The sequence below is a fragment of the Zeus faber genome, assembly GCF_960531495.2.
Source record: "Zeus faber genome assembly, chromosome: 19".
In the NCBI taxonomy this organism is placed as follows: domain Eukaryota; kingdom Metazoa; phylum Chordata; class Actinopteri; order Zeiformes; family Zeidae; genus Zeus; species Zeus faber.
Window position 1 is genome coordinate 10672275 of NC_137206.1, and position 16995 is coordinate 10689269.

General features: G+C 47.8%; 2 protein-coding genes across 2 annotated transcripts; one reads left to right on the forward strand and one right to left on the reverse strand.

The window, feature by feature from the left end:
* Positions 1 to 353: 353 nt before the first annotated feature.
* On the forward strand, positions 354 to 1727 carry LOC307244796 (uncharacterized protein; the record flags this gene model as incomplete). The annotated part of the gene is made up of 4 exons (XM_080020100.1): positions 354 to 565; positions 832 to 931; positions 1023 to 1155; positions 1672 to 1727. 4 exons carry the CDS (start codon positions 354 to 356, stop codon positions 1725 to 1727), a joined length of 501 nt encoding a protein of 166 aa, XP_079876226.1.
* Positions 1728 to 2432: 705 nt separating this feature from the next.
* On the reverse strand, positions 2433 to 16769 carry ipo4 (importin 4). Its single transcript, XM_080020498.1, has 29 exons — positions 16533 to 16769; positions 15903 to 15989; positions 15482 to 15561; positions 15351 to 15392; positions 14895 to 15024; positions 14540 to 14719; positions 14385 to 14450; positions 14194 to 14295; positions 13996 to 14079; positions 13363 to 13518; positions 13204 to 13257; positions 11911 to 12020; positions 11571 to 11679; positions 11147 to 11276; positions 10923 to 11036; positions 10445 to 10558; positions 10129 to 10252; positions 8789 to 8900; positions 8458 to 8579; positions 8293 to 8370; positions 8121 to 8178; positions 7579 to 7684; positions 6661 to 6854; positions 6405 to 6455; positions 6014 to 6139; positions 5666 to 5892; positions 3698 to 3935; positions 3472 to 3541; positions 2433 to 3008 (listed from the first exon to the last, which is right to left on the reverse strand). The coding sequence occupies exons 1-29, from the start codon at positions 16596 to 16598 to the stop codon at positions 2878 to 2880; spliced, it is 3261 nt and encodes a 1086-aa protein (XP_079876624.1). The 5' UTR covers positions 16599 to 16769; the 3' UTR covers positions 2433 to 2877.
* Between the last annotated feature and the right edge of the window lie 226 nt (positions 16770 to 16995).

Genomic DNA, 16995 nt, shown 5'->3' on the forward strand with positions numbered 1-16995 from the left:
AGCGTGCGTGCATGCGCGCGCACACACACACACACACACCCTTTGCTTTCTCGATCCCCAGTTTCATGCTTAACACTCGCACACATACTCAGTTGGCCTAAAAACACTGTTGGCGTCACTTCATCAGCCCCCTGTCAGCGTGATAAACCTAGCGCCTGGGCGACACATAACACACGTTTGCAACGGCGGCGTATAAATAGAGGGCAGGGTGCAGGTCCAACTGTACTCAAACACACACAAGCGGAGACTTCCACCTGACGAGACCAAAAGACGGAACTTCCTTCGCATCTCGACATGGCGCCTGGTCCCTTCTCTCCTACAGCTTGATCGGCAGAAAGCAGCTTCGCTGACGAATGGCGGGCGAGGACACAGACCGCTTCTTTGGGAAGAAAGAGGCCGGCTGCGGGGGCCGGGGGTCCCAGGGACCACCGGGGAAGATGGTCCGAGCTGAGCTGGTGTGGGCGATCCCGATGTTGGTGAAACTGCCCATCGAGCTGCAGCCCGACACAGCCCACCAGCACTTCCCCTTCCTCAACACCACCCTGGCCGACCTGGGCATCCAAGAGTAAGTCCTGTCTGTGTAGCTGTCTGCGTGTGTGTGCGCACATATGGCTTAAAAGGTCAACACACGTGAAACCCCACCAGCATTAATGGGACTTTGGGGATCATCAGGAGACTGTCTGTGTCTTCATAACCCTAAAAGCCTTTAACGCCACCCCATGATTCCAGAATTTGATGGGTCTGATACTACCAGTTATTCGTGCTTTAAGAGGTTTTTCCGAGATGCATCGAGAAAACTATACCTCTGTGTGTGTGCGTGCGTGTGTCCAGGTCTGAGGTAAAGGAGCAGGTGGTATGGGTGGACACGAAGAGGACCCAGGTGAAGAACAAAGCAGGGAAGCTCAAGGAGAAGGAGACCACCATCTTGGAGGTCAGCAGCGGGGACAATGACGGAAATAAGAGGCGCGATGAGACGGTACGACCGCATCCTCCGCGGTGACGTTCTCGCTTTCTCCTTGCAGGTGCGGGTCAAAGCCCAGAAGCCCGGAGATAAGCGGCTCCAGGAGGTCCTGTACAGCACGGAGGCCCACACCGACCGCTCCTTCTGCCGCACCGGGGTGGACATCCTGCCCTGGAAGCACAGGCACACAGGTGGTGTGGGCGGCGAAAACGCACCAGGGCGAAAGGAAGGAAGGAAGGAAGGAGGGGCCGTGAAATGATCTTCGTCCGAAATAACGGGCAGGGGTCAAGAACCGGACAAAAATGTAATTAAATCAAATAAATAAATAAATACATCTTTCTGGCACCATTCTCCAACAGTAATCGTAAAATTCCAATCGTAGAGATCAAAAAAATGCTGCCGTAGCGTTGAAACGAAGGGCGGCTCCAGTCGCGTCGCGTGTGGCGCCGTTACGGCACGATAAAATGAGATCATGGCGAAGAGTCACGTCAGCGCCTCGTCTCAGACCTTACAAAAACGTAAAACTACGGGCTCTGCTGGATATCACTGTACGAAGAGGAATTTCGAGAGCGGGCTCCAACGTGTCGAGCTTCGCGGCAGCATCTCCGTCGTCTGTTCTTCATCCAGCGTTTCCACACGCGGACTTGCACCGGCGGAGGGGACACATTTGGGAAATCACGTTGCAATGAGCTCCCATTTCCCCTGTGCAGGGGAGGGCGGACCGGCGCCGGTGGAGATGACTGTGGCGTTGGGCGTTGGCGCCTGAAAAGGGTGACCCGCAGCAGCAGGGCCAGATCTGAAGACCGTGTGTGTGTGAATTCAAGAGTGAACCCTGCTTCACGCCTAAAACGACAATAACAGGAAGTCCGTTCATTCCCATGGCGAGTCGGATTCCGCACGTGAAATGCCGTGGCGCCGAATTTTCACGTCCGATGTAACGACGGCTCTGGGATGCTTTACAATTTTTCCCCCAATCGTGCGACAAGTTTTTTATTGGAATTGGGCTTAAAACAAAGCAAATAAGTCATGTATTTCAAAATGATGTTATTGGATGTCACCACATCCACTATCAATAAAACTCTATATGAACTGCGTTTTTTTTCGAGTTTTCAACTTTCATTCATGGAACACGGGAAATGTCCAGCTGAGTAAACTACTCGAGCTGGAGGAGCTCTCCAACCTTCCCTGACATATTTTGGGATCCTTTTGGGGGAGGTTTCCGACCGCCGGCCGCACTTACGGGGGCGAGGTGCGATGCGAGCTTATAAAGGGCGGAACGGAAGAAATAAACGGCTGCTTTTCACAAATGCGGTTCGATATTCTTAAGGTTTCCACTGGGAAGGTCAGGACGGGCAGAACATCCCGTGGACGGGCAGCGAAGTGAGTGAAAGGTCGGAGGAGAAAAAAGGCGGCAAAAAGCGCTTCAGTGAGAGATGGGAGAAAAAAAAACAGGAGAAATGTCTGAGGAAACAAAGGCATTTATGTGGAGATCGAAACGCATCACTTCTCACTCTGAGCCAGAGGTGCTTTTAAAAATGAGAACGGGGCAACAGCAAATCAATAATAGTCGACCACAACAGTTTGACTGAGGCATCAGAGTAACGGAAGCAAAACAACAGAAAATATCACGTCGTAAAATAATAAAACTTGGAACGTGCACACAAGCAAACGACCAAATAAAAAAAAAAAAAAAAAATCTACAGTAACACTTGGAAACACTTGGAGATGTCGTCACGGTTACAGGAAATCGCTTGAAGAGCTTAAGTTTGCGGTTTGATTTGTCGAATGTAATTTCTGTGCATCGTTGGTGTCGTCGTTGTCGTCGAAATACGATGGGAGAAAAAAATAAAAATAACAATTAAAAATAAAAATAAACTGGCTTTTGCGGCAGAGTGGAAGGACGGTCGGCGCGCGGGCTACGAGGCAGCGACGGCGGCGCTCAGCCTGGCCTGCTGCTCGGCAGGAAGTGAGCTCACGGCGCCCTGGAAGTCGGCGGCGTGGCGCTGGGCGAACTCCCGCATCAGCAGGGCCAACTTGCTCCGGGTCTCTGGGGAATTTTTATTTATTTATTTTTTTAATATAAAATATAATGACAGATATGTGTGTGTTATTAATTCAGGTTCAAATTCAAGTCCAAACACCCGATTCAAACTTGGAAAATCTCAACCTTGAAATAAAATTTAAAAAATAAAAAAAAGCTTTTTCCTTATGAATCATTACTTTTCATCCTTGATGTCAGAGTAAGTAAATATTTAAATGACATATGAAATATTTTATCCATTTATTTTATGATATACTTATATTATATTCATAATATATTTATAATAATATATAATTTATTATACATTCTTATAGTTTTCCTATTTTATTGTTTTCCTCATCTTCTCTCTCGTCAAGAGTGTATTTTGCTATTCCGTTGTATTGACCTTTGGATGTTTTAAAACTTTCAAAAATGCTTTTTCAAAAATAAAATAAATTAAAAATAAATAAATAAATAAATAGGCGCTCACCTGTATCGAGATCCTTGGTGCCCAGAACTTGGCTGGAAGCGGTGACAATCGACTTCATTTGGCTTACGATCTGGACGGACGGAGAAATTTGAAATAAAATAAAAACCAAATACAATAAAAATAAAAAGTGCCGCGTCATGTTCGGAAAAGTCGGAAGGAAAAAAACAAAAAAACAAAACAACAAAACGACTCAATCTACGATCCGAGTCTCGCGCCGCGCACGTACCAGGGCGGGGCTGTGCGAGTACAGCATGGCCAGGCAGCCGTACACCGTCTTGTTCTCCTCCAGGTCCTGCTCCAGGGGCAGCCGGGCCACCAGGGCGGGGACCACCTGCTCCAGGGGCACGGCCTCCACGTTGCCGGCGATCATCCGGCACAGCGCCGCGCACAGGTTGTCGATCACCCGGCGGTCCTGCTCCTTCACCAGCAGGTTGGAGAACAGCGACAACATCACCGGATAGTCCCTGAGGCGCTGAGGAACTCTGCCCGGCGCAGGGTGTGTGTGTGTGTGTGTGTGTGTGTGTGTGTGCGCGCGCACTGTTTGTTGTTCCTTGTGCCAATTCTTGCAATTTTAGTTTTTGTATTATTCTTTATTATTGCCTTCATTTTGATGTGTGTGTGGTTTTTTTTTGGGGGGGGGGGGGTTATTTTTATTCTTTATCATTAGGCTTATTGTATATCTGTGGCGTTAGGGGCACTGGGAGGTTTAGCCCCAAGTGTTTTACGAACCGCCCCCCCGCCCAATCTAAAACAGCCCCGCAGGGCGGTATGGATGGTACTGACTGTGCCCACGTGCGCGGTGTTTTCATTCTATATGTAGGTTATATTATTTTACTCCGTTTCCTTATGGAACAAAACAAACACCGTGCGTAATGGGAACACGTTCTCGCCGCCACCCCCTCCCCGATGTCTTTGCATCCTAGCAACGCACTGTTGTATATTGCCAAATACGTAGTACAGCGGTACCTTGATTTACGAGTGCACTTACATACGAGTTTTCCGGGTTACGTCCATTTTTTTTTTGTATTGATTTGCGAGCAAAAATGTGAGTTACGAGGAGCGAGCTTCAGGCACGCCGCCGCTAGTTGGCGTGGCGAGCGAATCCGGCGTCTCGCGCTTTCACGCCACGTGGTTACCTGACCGTAGAAGCATCTCTTTTGTGATTTGTGCTCGCGTTTTGTGCTTTTTGTGCAGTTATTTTGGCAGTTTTGTTTTTTTTTCCTAACCATTGGTCCTCAGAAAGTAAGAGCTGAGAAGAGGAAGCGGATGATGTCCATTGAATTAAAGCACGAAATCAAAGCGAAAGTGAAGTCAAAAAATAAATAAACTGTAGCAATTATGTTCAGCAATAAAGTGTAACAACAAACGACCGAAAAAGCACAAAACGAAACAAAATCCTCCAACCTCCTCCGCCTATCTCCTCCAACCCTCCACCTCCGTCAGCATCTTCCGTTAGTCCAAGTCGTCTGATCTCCAAGGTAAATACACTTTATAAAACCAGTTTATTTCTTTACATTCTTTTTTATTATGTTTTATTCGGTTTTTATACAATATTTGTTATTTATAAACATGTAACAAAAAAGATTGGGGTGGTTTTTTGGGGGCTGGAACGGATTTATGGCATTTCAATTAATTTCAATGGGGAAAATTGATTAGTTATACGAGCTTGTAAGTCAAAGTACCGCTGTATATAACTTTGTATAATGTATTGTCTATTGCGATTTCTTTTAGCTTATTCTTTATCGCTAAGGTACATGTCGCCATTTTCTTCTTCTGTTATTCTTCTTATTACTTTTTATCATTGTCTACTTTTGATGTTTATTTTTTTTACAACATGCCAAATTTTACCCACGGTTTTTCTAGTAAATTTCTATTTTTCAGGTTATATTTATTGTTTATAATTAGGTTTCCCTATTGTTATTGTTCATAGCTTATTTTTAGGTTAATTTATACTGTTTCTTTTATTGTACACTGTATATTTTTGTTCATTTCTATTGTTACTGTATTGTATATTGCATTTTTTTCAGCTTCTTCTTTATTGCACATTGCCATTTTATTTTCTCTATTTTTTATTACTGTCTATTTTTAATGTGAAGTGCTGTGACACTGCAATTTCACTCTGGGAATGAGGAAGCATCCACCCACCCACCCACCCACCCATCCATCTCACGCAGGGTGGTGTAAAACAGGATACGATACGACGATGGGCCCGGCGGCCTCGGCCAGGGAGCCCAGTCCGAACACGCTGTTGTTCCGAACCTCGGGGTCGCTGTCCCTCACTCCGGCCACCAGCACCGGCAGCAGCCGGTTGGACAGGCGGCCGGCCACGCCCCTGCCCCCGTCCACACCCGCCAGGGCCTGCAGGACCTCGCCGAGAGTCCCCACTGAGAAGGAGCGGTCGGCCACCGTGCACGAGGATTTCTTAAAAAAAAACAAAAAAACGGCAAAGGGAGGAGGAGAGGAGATCGTCATGTCGAGGTCCTACCCTGACCTTTGACCTTTCAGGCTGAGCCCTTTGGATGACCCCTGCTCCCCGACTTACGGCTTTGCTCATGATGAGCGGCAGCAGGTCGTTGAGGAAGGGGGCGAAGGTGTCCGCGGGCACAGCTCCAGCCAGCAGCGGGATGCCCTCGCCCGCAAACTCCTGCAGCATGGCGTCGTACTCGGCCTGAGCAAGAATTAAATGAGTTACAGAACGAGCCGGTGATTAATGTGCAAAACAATACAATCATACTGCAGACACAGTTTAGTGAGAACAGTAATAATTTAGCACTTTAGACCTAATCATCCATTTTTATTGCGCACGCACACACACACACACACACACACACACACACACACACACACACACACACACACACACACACACACACACACACACACACACACACACACACACACACACACACACACACACACACACACACACACACCTGCTGGTCTTCATCATCAGCCTCATCACCACCACCGTCCTGACACACAGTCTGCAGGGAGAAAAGGAAGAAAAACTAGAGACCGGTTGTATTTTAAGGGGAACCGATAATGGAAAAACTCGCTTTTTTAAGTGCTTGTGCACATACATTCGGTCTCTGACGGGGCCTACCAACACAAACTGTGAAATCAAGCCACGGGGGGGGGGGGGTCGATAAGTCCGTATTAAACGGTTCAAACGTGACGGGGCTACCCCACCTTCTTCTTGAGCACGTCGCGGATGGCGTGGCTGATCTCCTGCAGCCGCCCCGCCGTCCTGAAGGCCTCCCCCTTGCACGACTCCACCACGCCGTTCATGGCCTCCAGGGCGGCCATCACCACGTGGCGCTCGCGCTCCGTGCGCACCGTCTCCAGGAAGCACGGCAGCACCACGTCCAGCAGCTTGTGCAGGGCTGGGGGGGGGGGGTTCAAGGTCGGGCCCAGGTCCATATCAATACATGACATGCCTCCAGGTCTTTAGAGTAACATACAAATATTATTTTTCCTCTGTGGAACTCTCCATTCTGATTGGCAAATAGCAGCAATCGGCTGTCGATTATTTATGAATGATGACCGATCTCTTAATAGCGACCGTCGTCACATGCAACAACTTCGCCGCCTGGATTCGGCCTCGGCTCACGCCGCCTGCGGTACGCGCTAATGCCAACAGCAGCTTGTGGCGCTGCACGGAAACGGAAGACTTGAAGACATGAACGCGGATATGTCCAATTACACATTAAGAACATAAACAGCTTGGTCATACAGTCTGTAGGGCAAAGTTGTTGTTTTTTTTGTAGGGCAGCTGGTGTGCCACATTGCTGGGGAGTATTTTTTTTTAATTTTTGCAGAAGCTCTTAAAGTAGGCCTACTAATTATAAAGTCATTACAAAAAAAAAATCAGTCTAAACGTATCATTTCATTTAGCGAGCAGCTGAACAACAAGCGGGGTGTGCCGTGCAGCCAGCCATCATCGTCGCAAAAACAATCTCCCCCAGAGTGGTGCCCTGTTCACACCGTCGTGGGTTATTTTGTGTTAATGACCGTCTGGCTGAACATTGTAACTTACATGTTAATACCCCCCGACCCCCCCCCCCCCCCCCGTGTGTGTCTAGGTTATGTGCTGCGTGGGCTTTTTACCCTGGTGGTTGGCCTCGCTGGGATTCTCCTTCCACACTTTGTGCTGAGCTCTGCAGAACTGGCCCATGGCCCCAAACGCTGCCCTGCGCACGTCCTCATGGGGGAACTGGGAGGGGGGGTACAAGAGGACATGGGGTAAGTGGGCACGAGGCAAGCTCCTGCGTTAAATAATGTAGCACACACACGATTTATTTACACCGTTTATTTGTGAGTAATTCAAATCCATTCTACTTTTTTTGCTTCATTTGCTGCTGTTAAGTTTCTACAACGTGTGGATCAGGAAGAGAACGCTGAAAGGCCGAGAGGTGGAGATACTTTTATACGCCGGCTTTAACTCAGGCTGACCTCTCCCTACTTAAGATGTTTCATTTTACCTTCCGTGTCGGGCATTTAGAGGTGGTTGGTTCGTTGTTGTTGGTTTTTTTTTTTTGGTTTGTTTGTTTTTCTCCTCTCTCAAAGGTTTGGAGACCACTTTGTTTCAGAAGACGACACGCGCCGTAAATAACACTTCAGCGGTCCGAGCGAGACCTGGACCAACTCACGTCTTTCATGTCGTAGACCTGCTGGAAGCTGGACTCCAGGAAGGGCTGGAAGGCCGCGCTGCCGGAGAAACCGTAGCCACAACAGTCAGATTTGGCGGTGAAGGGTTCGACGTGCTAGTGCGTTGCTGAGCCGGATGCGGCTGGAATCGATGTGTATGCGCGTGGGTTTTACCCGGTGTTGAAAGCGATCTCTCCCAAGGCGTCGCAGGAGTCTTCCTTCTCCTCGATGTAGGCGTTCTCCACACTGAACCTGAGAGAAGCCGACACTCATCATCGTCATCATCGCCATCGTCATGGCCGCCACACGGACGCACCGATCCCCCGCCCCGGCTCCTACCCTGTGACGTCGGGGATGTCCGTCTCTTCCGCGTCGTCTTCCAGAATGGTGTTGCCGTCCTTTTCTTCGTCTTCGTCGTCGTCGTCCAGGAGGACGAAGGTTTTGTCCTCCTCCAGGTGCGCCTGAGACAGGATAGGATGGGGGCCCACACAGAGACCCGAGCCGGAGGGTGATTCACTGAGATCTCACATAAAAGGGACACGACATACGCTTCTGAATCGGAAAAACTATTTTCTTGTGGGGTTCATCACATCACGCGCCTTAAAATACATCGGACTACAGAGATAAACTCCTTCTCATACGTGTCTAACATTGTAAATGCAGCACGTACTGTGACCCCCTCGGTAGACTTCAGGGCCATCAGCATGACGGTGGTGATGGCAGCGAGGTGAGGGGTCAGGCAGTCGGGGCTGACCGTGGACACGGCGGAATACAGGCTGTAGCTGGGGAGGCGCAGAGAGCAAACAAGAGACAAACGATACACGCAGGGTACCAGGAGGAGGACGAGGGGACGAAAAACGACGAGCCAGCAAGATTCCGCAGAAGAAATGTGGAGGAAAAAAAAAAACAAACAAGTGTGAAACGATGTTGACATGAGTATTTCCATTCAGGCGTGACACTTGCTGAGAGGACACCTCGCTCGTTCAAACTAGAAACTAAAGGGTGGGATGAATCCGCTCCGCCCGGAACAGGAAGTTAAACAGTCTTCCCTCAGAATAGCAAACCTGCATCTCGTACCTCATACAACCAAGTCAAAGAGGAGCGCCTTAAAGCAGCACCGTCTAACTTTTGGTATTTGGCGCCCCCACAGTTTGTGAGTGAAATCGCACTTTTGCGCCGCTGTCGTGAAACTCGGTGCGGTGTCCGAAAATAATTTGTTTAACCGGACAAACGTAAAAAGTTATCGGTCACGTTTCAATAACAGTCTATGTTACAAACAAAGATATAATGTGCACCGAGGTTACAGCGGCCCTTGCAGGGATCTCGCCGCTTCCCGGAGATAAAAATGCAATTACCGGAGCCAAACATCAAGGAAGTGATGTACTTTTCCCCCGGTCTTGGACCCAAACACAGAAGTCACATAGTGCAAGAAGAGGCGTTCGGGGGGTGGGTGGGGATGAAATGCTGCCATTCTCCACAGTACAAGTCAGTGAACCATCAAAATGATTTTGAATCTGTTATTTTAAGGTAAAAAAAAGTTACATAGTGTTGCATTAACATCCTGAAACAGCCCCCCCCCAAAAAAAAAAACAGTGGAGAAGTTTGAGTTTGATGAGCGCAACAACTATTATGCAACACAGGTTGCCAAGTTTGCACTAATGATGTGCATGTAAATGACGCATGGAATTCTCAGCCTCTTGGCCTTTTCCCACAGGAGTAGTTGGTATGTTCTGAAATTGGTTCCACTGAGATAGTTCCTGGCCCCCGCATGCGAGGTGGTACTTTTCGGGGGAACGGGAACCGTAAGGGCGGAGTTAGTAGTGCTGAACAACACTGATCGGTCAAAAGACAGCTATGCGAGAATTGCCGAGCGCGGCGGGGTCTCACGGACCACTTTTTCGCATTTCAACAAGTGATTTTACCCCAAAAGTTCAGTTTTGCCCTTGGGTACACAGGCGCCTTATTCTTCATCACCAACAACCGCAGACACTCTTACTGAAAGTTACGTACGTGCAGCGTCTCAGGTCGGGGTCGTCGATGGTGTCCGTGAGGTTGAGGCCCAGCTGTATGCACTCTGCAGCCAGAGGACTGAACACATCGTTGCCGACAGTACGGGCCAGCACGGACAGAGTGTCTGGCAGAACCAAAAATTAGAAATACTAAATAAATATTCAAGATTTTTTTTTTCTTTCGCCAAATTCTGCGTTTACTCATAGATGGGCTCCATGGCCCTTTCTGGAGACTTCTATTGTACTGGGATAGGTAGGCGATTCATTTTTCAGATTTGAGTTGGATGCTTTTCTGGCCTTGCAACCTGACTGCGTACCGAGGGCCTGGGTCTGCAGGGGCCTCATCTCCTCCGTGGTGGCGGTGAGGAAGCCCTTCAGGCTCTCGATAACCGGGGGGAAGTAAGGCACCAGGAGCTCCTTGGCGGCGTTGGCTAGAAAAGAGGCGGGACAAGGGCGTCACGTGGTGGTTGAGGGAGGGGGTTTACTTTGCATTCTTTTCAGTTCGAAGATCGATTCAGCTATTGTCAATACGTCACTAGCGCACGATGAAGTCAACGTACAAACCCATATTGGACCTGAAATAATCCTGGATCAAGTCAGATTCGACCGATTCCCTACAGATTTGCATTGCCTATGTTTAAAGGACAGGATCAAGATGGAAATAAGGCTCAATGGGGGTATAAAACGGGTGTTTGTTTATTGTGCAATGTGAGAGACACTAAAACAATTATAAAAAAATAAAAAATAATTCCCAATGAAGAGAGATGAAAACGTCAAAGCGTTATAGCCACCGACCTATGGCGCCAATGGCGGACACGGCGAGCTCCTTAATCTTGAGGCTCTCTGCATTGCTGAGGGCAGACAGCATCGTGTTCATCAGCGTGGGCAGATAGGGGGCGATTTCCTCTCCTGTCGAGAGAGGAAAGGTTGAGGGGGGGGGGGGGGGGGGGGGGGGGGGGTCGCAAACCTACATGCGCGGAGGAACGCGCTAAAAAAAGGCGTACAAACGGTTTGCTAACCGAGGTTCTCCATGAAGTTCTCCAGGGCGTAGAAAGCCTTGGTGACGTGGCCCACCTTGGCCTGGTTCAGGTGGGACATGTAGGCCAGCAGCAGCGGCATCAGCTCCTCGCAGTACTTGCTCACCTCCGGCTGATGGGGGCAACAGGGAATAAGAATAATTGTTAATAACTTAATTTTTGACGCACAAACAGTTGACCTTCATGATCATCGTCCCGTTGCTGATTCACTTCAACCGATACAGAAAACCCTTGTTTCGATACACTTAAACGGACACGGAGGTCCCACCAGAAATGACATCCAAACGAGCACGTGGAGGATAGGTTTTTCCCCCAAAACAAGCCACTCTGTCCCTCAGATCACAACATTTAAGACACGATGAGCTGAGGGTGGTATGAAAGGATCAAGGTTGTGGCGCAGGCCCACCTGCAGGTGCTCAGAGAACTGTCCCAGGGCGAAGAGGCCGGCGCTGCGCACCACCTGGTTGCTGTCCGAGAGACTCCGGCACACCGTCTGCAGCATGGAGGACATCATCCTGCGAACACCGAGCCCATGCTCCTTAAGCTGCGACGTGTCTGAATCGACGCTTTACCAAATTTTTTATTTTAATTTAATTACATTTTTTTTTTTTTTTTTTCGCAAAGTCTGACTTTCACGTTCGTGAACCGCCCGATTCAGTAGAAGCGTGGAGCGCGTGACAAATCCAAACGCGACATTTTACGAGTATTTTTTTCTGTTTTCGTCTGGACGGGTCCGCTGGACTTACGTGGTACGTATGTGATCGGCGCAGCCCTCGGCCAGCACCGCCATACACATGAGGCCGCCCTTCCTCTGGTAGGGGTCTTCACTGGCCAGGCACGCCTGGGTCAGAGGCATCTGGTGCGGACAAAAACGGACGAATTGCATCATCGCTCTTACGGCTGCCCGAGGCCTCGACACCGTACCGCGTTGGATTCCACCGATAGTTGTCACGTTTATTACGTAATCGCCTGGTCACAATGACTTGAGTAAATCGCAATCATTGTGTAAAATCGTAAAGATTCTACCATCCAATGTTTCCGACTAAATTGAAGGGAGTTTTTAAGCCAGTGTCAGAAATTTCACAATTAATACAATGCAAACTAGGTGTTTCCTTCAGTTGGGTTGAAGTTAACTCTCCCAAAAAACCTAAATGCTCCAATGCTCAATGTGTCAATTGGTAGACATGTATTATTACTAGAGATGCACCGATTGCTCTTTTCTTGGCCGATTCCGATTTCTTAAAAGTTTGACCTGCTGATTGCGATTTTCATTCAGCTCTATGTTCGTAATAAAACATTGACTATTGAATAACTTTCACATTGTCTCACGATCATTTTGAATTTATATCCGTGATTGGAGAAATCTAATTTTCTTATCATTTGGTCTCATTGGGTAAATCTGCTGTACGTTAGTGACAAATACCTGTGAACCTATTGAAACTACCTCGGAGTTCCAATATAATAAAATACAACATGGAACGGTCACTGAGTTCCAATAAAATACAATATTGGGCTGTCATTCAGTATAAGTTTCAGTATAATGCAACCTGTAACTGTCACTGAGTTTAGTAGGACACAACATATAACATGGAAATGTCCAGTTCAAACTTCTAATTAAAGTCTCTTTCACTTTTAAGTGCAAATATACCTTTTCTTTTACATTTATATGGTAGTTGCTAATGGAAAATAAATTTAAATAATTGCAAAAAAAACCAACGTAATAATAAATGGCCGACTCTTCTCACTCTCATTCACTGGAAGTCCTCCTTCCATCACCGTTCATTAAACCAACTGAATCAAATGGAACGACTCGTTTTACTGAGTGACTCGTCGAGGTCCGAGTCTCCAAAAAAAGAGTCAAGAACACAGAATCGGATATATCTGACACTGATCACGGCCGATCAAGCTCAATGCCGGCCGATCGATCGGTGCATCTCTTACTATTACTCTTATAAGCATAAAAAAGAAGAAAGAAAACTAAAAAGAGGGGAGGGGGGAGCACACATGAATCAGAAACCTGATGGGAACAATCTACTTACGAGCTGCTGGAAAAGCTTCTCTGGGGGCATGTGGAGTGCCATGGTGTCAATAACCTGAAAACGCACAAACATCGCCGAGTCAAAACCCCACCTTTTTTACCTTTTCCTCCACTAGAGCGGTAATCGCGGCATCTGAGACACTGAACACCAAAGTCCTGCCTGTGCGGCGCAGTGTTTGGGGCTCTCGTTGTCTGCGCCGTCTCCGCTGTCGTTCTCCTCGTCCTCTGGGTCCTCCTCGCCCGGCGGGGGCGTCGCGATGAGGATCGGAAAAATGGTCTGCAGGATGGGGGTGAGCAGCTTCTGCTTGAGCACCGTCTACGAAGAGATGAAGAAATTATTAGCGAGAACCTACTTTTAATAGTAAAATTGCAGGAATTGGCAAAAATGACAAGTGAGAGGGGAAAAAAAAACAAAACAATTTTATATTAGTTTTATATTATACTACACGAGTGTGGTTCTGCTTGGGTCCAGGAATAAGTCTATAAAATGAAGTGGCTACAAGTTAAAGCGCTTTGTCGATTCACCCATTTAATGCGAAAAAGTCGTGGACATTTCGCGAAATTGCAAGGCCTCACAATTATTGCGGGGAGGGGGGGTTTGCATTTATTATTGCAATCGCAAAAATAAAATCACAACTACCTGGAGGGAGTGTCTAATGTGAGGAGAGTGAGGAAGTGAAGAAACTTCAGAAAAGGACCCTTTTCCTCAAGCGACTGCACGCACGAGCCTAATGTAGGCCGTCCAATTATAGTAGCAGGATTTTATCTTCATACAGTACTGCATGTGTAGTACCTTGCTCTTCAGGCGGACCAGGAAGGCGATGGTGGAGAGCGCTTTCACACGCAGGGAATTGCTCAGCGTGGTGTCAGCGCTCACCTGGCACAGACACAAGTACATCATTTCACATCCAACCCACACAGAAAGTAAAAAAAATAATAATAATAAAAATACAAAATTGTCACTATGGTTCCTCGTGCTGCAGCTCCCCACCTCCAAGCAGAAGTGAACAATGTCGGGGATATGGGGGACGATGATGGACACCTCGCTTTCCATCAGCTCGTCAAACACCTCCATGGCCTCGCTGGCCTGGTCCTGCACGGACAGACGGAGAAACACACAAAACCAGTGAAAGGGTCTGAATGTGGACAGATGTAGCAGCGACGCTTTGTTGAAATATTTACCTGATCCGCCTTAATGAGGTGCTTCAGAGCCACGATCAGCGGCGGGATGAGAGAGCGCATTAGGTTCTGCAAAGAAAATCACATTTTATTTTAATCATTTGAGATTAGTGTCAATCGTCACAGATCTCCCCCCCGGCCCGGTTACGGCGGCTCACCATCTCCTCTGAGCCGGTGTAGGCGGTCATGGCGGTGAGGGTGAGGATGCAGTAGTACAGGGCATTGGGGTTGTCGAGGTCCTGCAGCACCGTGCCAAACAGCTGCAGCAGCTGGCCGTAGTGTGGCTGGAAGGGCTCCGGGTTGGACTCCACCACCTTGCTAAGCAGCAACAAGCCCACCTGGGAGTTGCAGACATCTGGTGAAATATTGTAGCGTGCAGACCTCACCGACATCAACCCACAACGCACTATGGCAATAGCGGTACGTTCTTCGCAGTCGCCGCGCCAATTTCTACTTGGATACCACTATCGGTGGGATAGCGGTATTCAAAGCTTCCTCCGGTGAGAGTTGCACCTGTCTGTCCTGCGGGTTGTTGCTCTTGGTGGACTGGTTGAGCAGCTGCAGGAGGGCGGGCCAGCGGTCCGGGGTCTCGTGTTTGACCAAGACGCCGCTCAGCTGGGAGAGGGAGTGACGCACCATGTGTCTGCAATGTTGGACACGCCTACATTAACAACCGCTCCGTCTGCTTCGCATGCACACACTATTTTTTACATTTACTTTTTACACCGGTAGATTTCCTATACAATTGGATTTTTTTTTTTTATTATGTTACGATCTGAATAACAAAACCTGAGGGAATATTACAGCTTTGCAATGATCCTGTTTTTTTTCCTCTCAGGGACTTTTCAATTGCCTCAGCACAACGGGGGCTACGTTAAGGTATTCCAGTACTTTAACTTCTGAGGACGATATTCAAGCACTTCATTTTGCGTCCCAGTCAGGCAGGACTGCACTGACTGAATAACTTACTCTGACTCCTGTGTGAAAGCTTGCAGCACCACTGCTTTGATGCTGTGGGGAGAAATATAAAAAAAAAAGATATACACGTTAAGGTCAGCTGCGGGTTGAAGGTGAAAAAGGGATCGGCGGAGATGGTCGACCTTTCTCTGTGATCGGGGCTGATCTTCCTCCAGTGTTTCTTCACCCTCATCCTCAGCATCACTGCAGCGGACTGGCGAATCTACGCGAGGCGTGAGGCCAAATGACATTGAGATTCCACGGGGAACGTGACCGGGACGCCGGATTAACGGAGCCGACAGCCGCTTCCACATGCATGTATTTAAACAGTCAACACGTCATCTCACGGTCCTTACAAAACTACTGTATACACCGACTTATGTGGCGCCACAACAAGTGATCAAACTAAGATTGCAGCATTTACCAGCCATCTGTCATCGTGACTTAGTACCGCATCAATGACAGTGATGATGTAGTACTGCGCTAATAAAACACAAAATGAGAATCCCGGTAGTAGTGCTAACCTAACTCATCTCGCTCTCACACTCACAGACTGACAAATACCTGAGGGTTCTGGGAGCCAGTCATCACAGCACACAAGGCTGGAATAATGGCCGGGTCTTTAAAAGCCAGCTTCAGCTGGGCTGTGGCCTAGAGGAGGCAAATTAACACACATCAGACTGGATACAGAACATTTTCAGTGACTTAAACTTCAAAAAAAAAGTTGTATTTGGATTAAATCTAAATATTTAACTAGAAAAAATGTGTTTTATTTGATCTTCTTCCATTTTCTTCATGTGTCATTTGTGTTGTGTGTGGGACCTAATGTGGGACTGGGGAGTTGAAGTAAATACGTAAAAATGTTCTTATCATTTATTGTATTTGATTCTTCCTGTTTCCAGAATAAGTAAATCTTATTTAAAAAAAAAAAAAAAGTTCCTCAGACTAATTATATGAATGTGGACTGGCTAATCGATTTGCTCAGCAGAGACTAATTGATATTCGAGTCTATTTCTAATCCAGTTTGCTGACAATCAGGACAATTTACTAGAACATGATTCAATAAGACAGCAACACGATACACGTTATAACCACAGGTTATTACCATGGTACCCAGGAAGATAAGACAACACACCGTGTGGAAATTAAGGGGAGGAAAATAGCCACCACCCCCCCCCAAAAAAAAAGTGTTACCTGCTGAATGAGCGCATTGTCAGGCTGTGTCAGCTGAGACAGAATCTGCTCCAGCTCCTCTGACATATTGTCACTGTCGCTGTGTTATTGATCCGAAATGAGCTCGAAGTAAATCCGAGGAGTCGCGCCGATTGAATGGGATGTCAGCGGCGTCCTGGCCTAAAACCTGGCAGGGGTGTAACGCTGCTCCGAGCTCCGTGTCCGCGGATGAGTGTCGGTTGCTGGGGTTGGGAGGGACAGAGCAGTGACGGCGGCGTGGATCCTCGTCCAGCTGACTCCACGTGAGTGCCCTTCTCCTTCCTCTACGGATTGGAGGACGGCGGCCAACTTTGAATGTGCGCACGGCGACCCCTACCGCACTGGAGGGTGTGGGGGTCACATCCTGCCGACGGGACTAGACCAGTGGTGGACAGCTATGGAAATAATAATAATAATAATAATAATAATAATAATCATAATCATA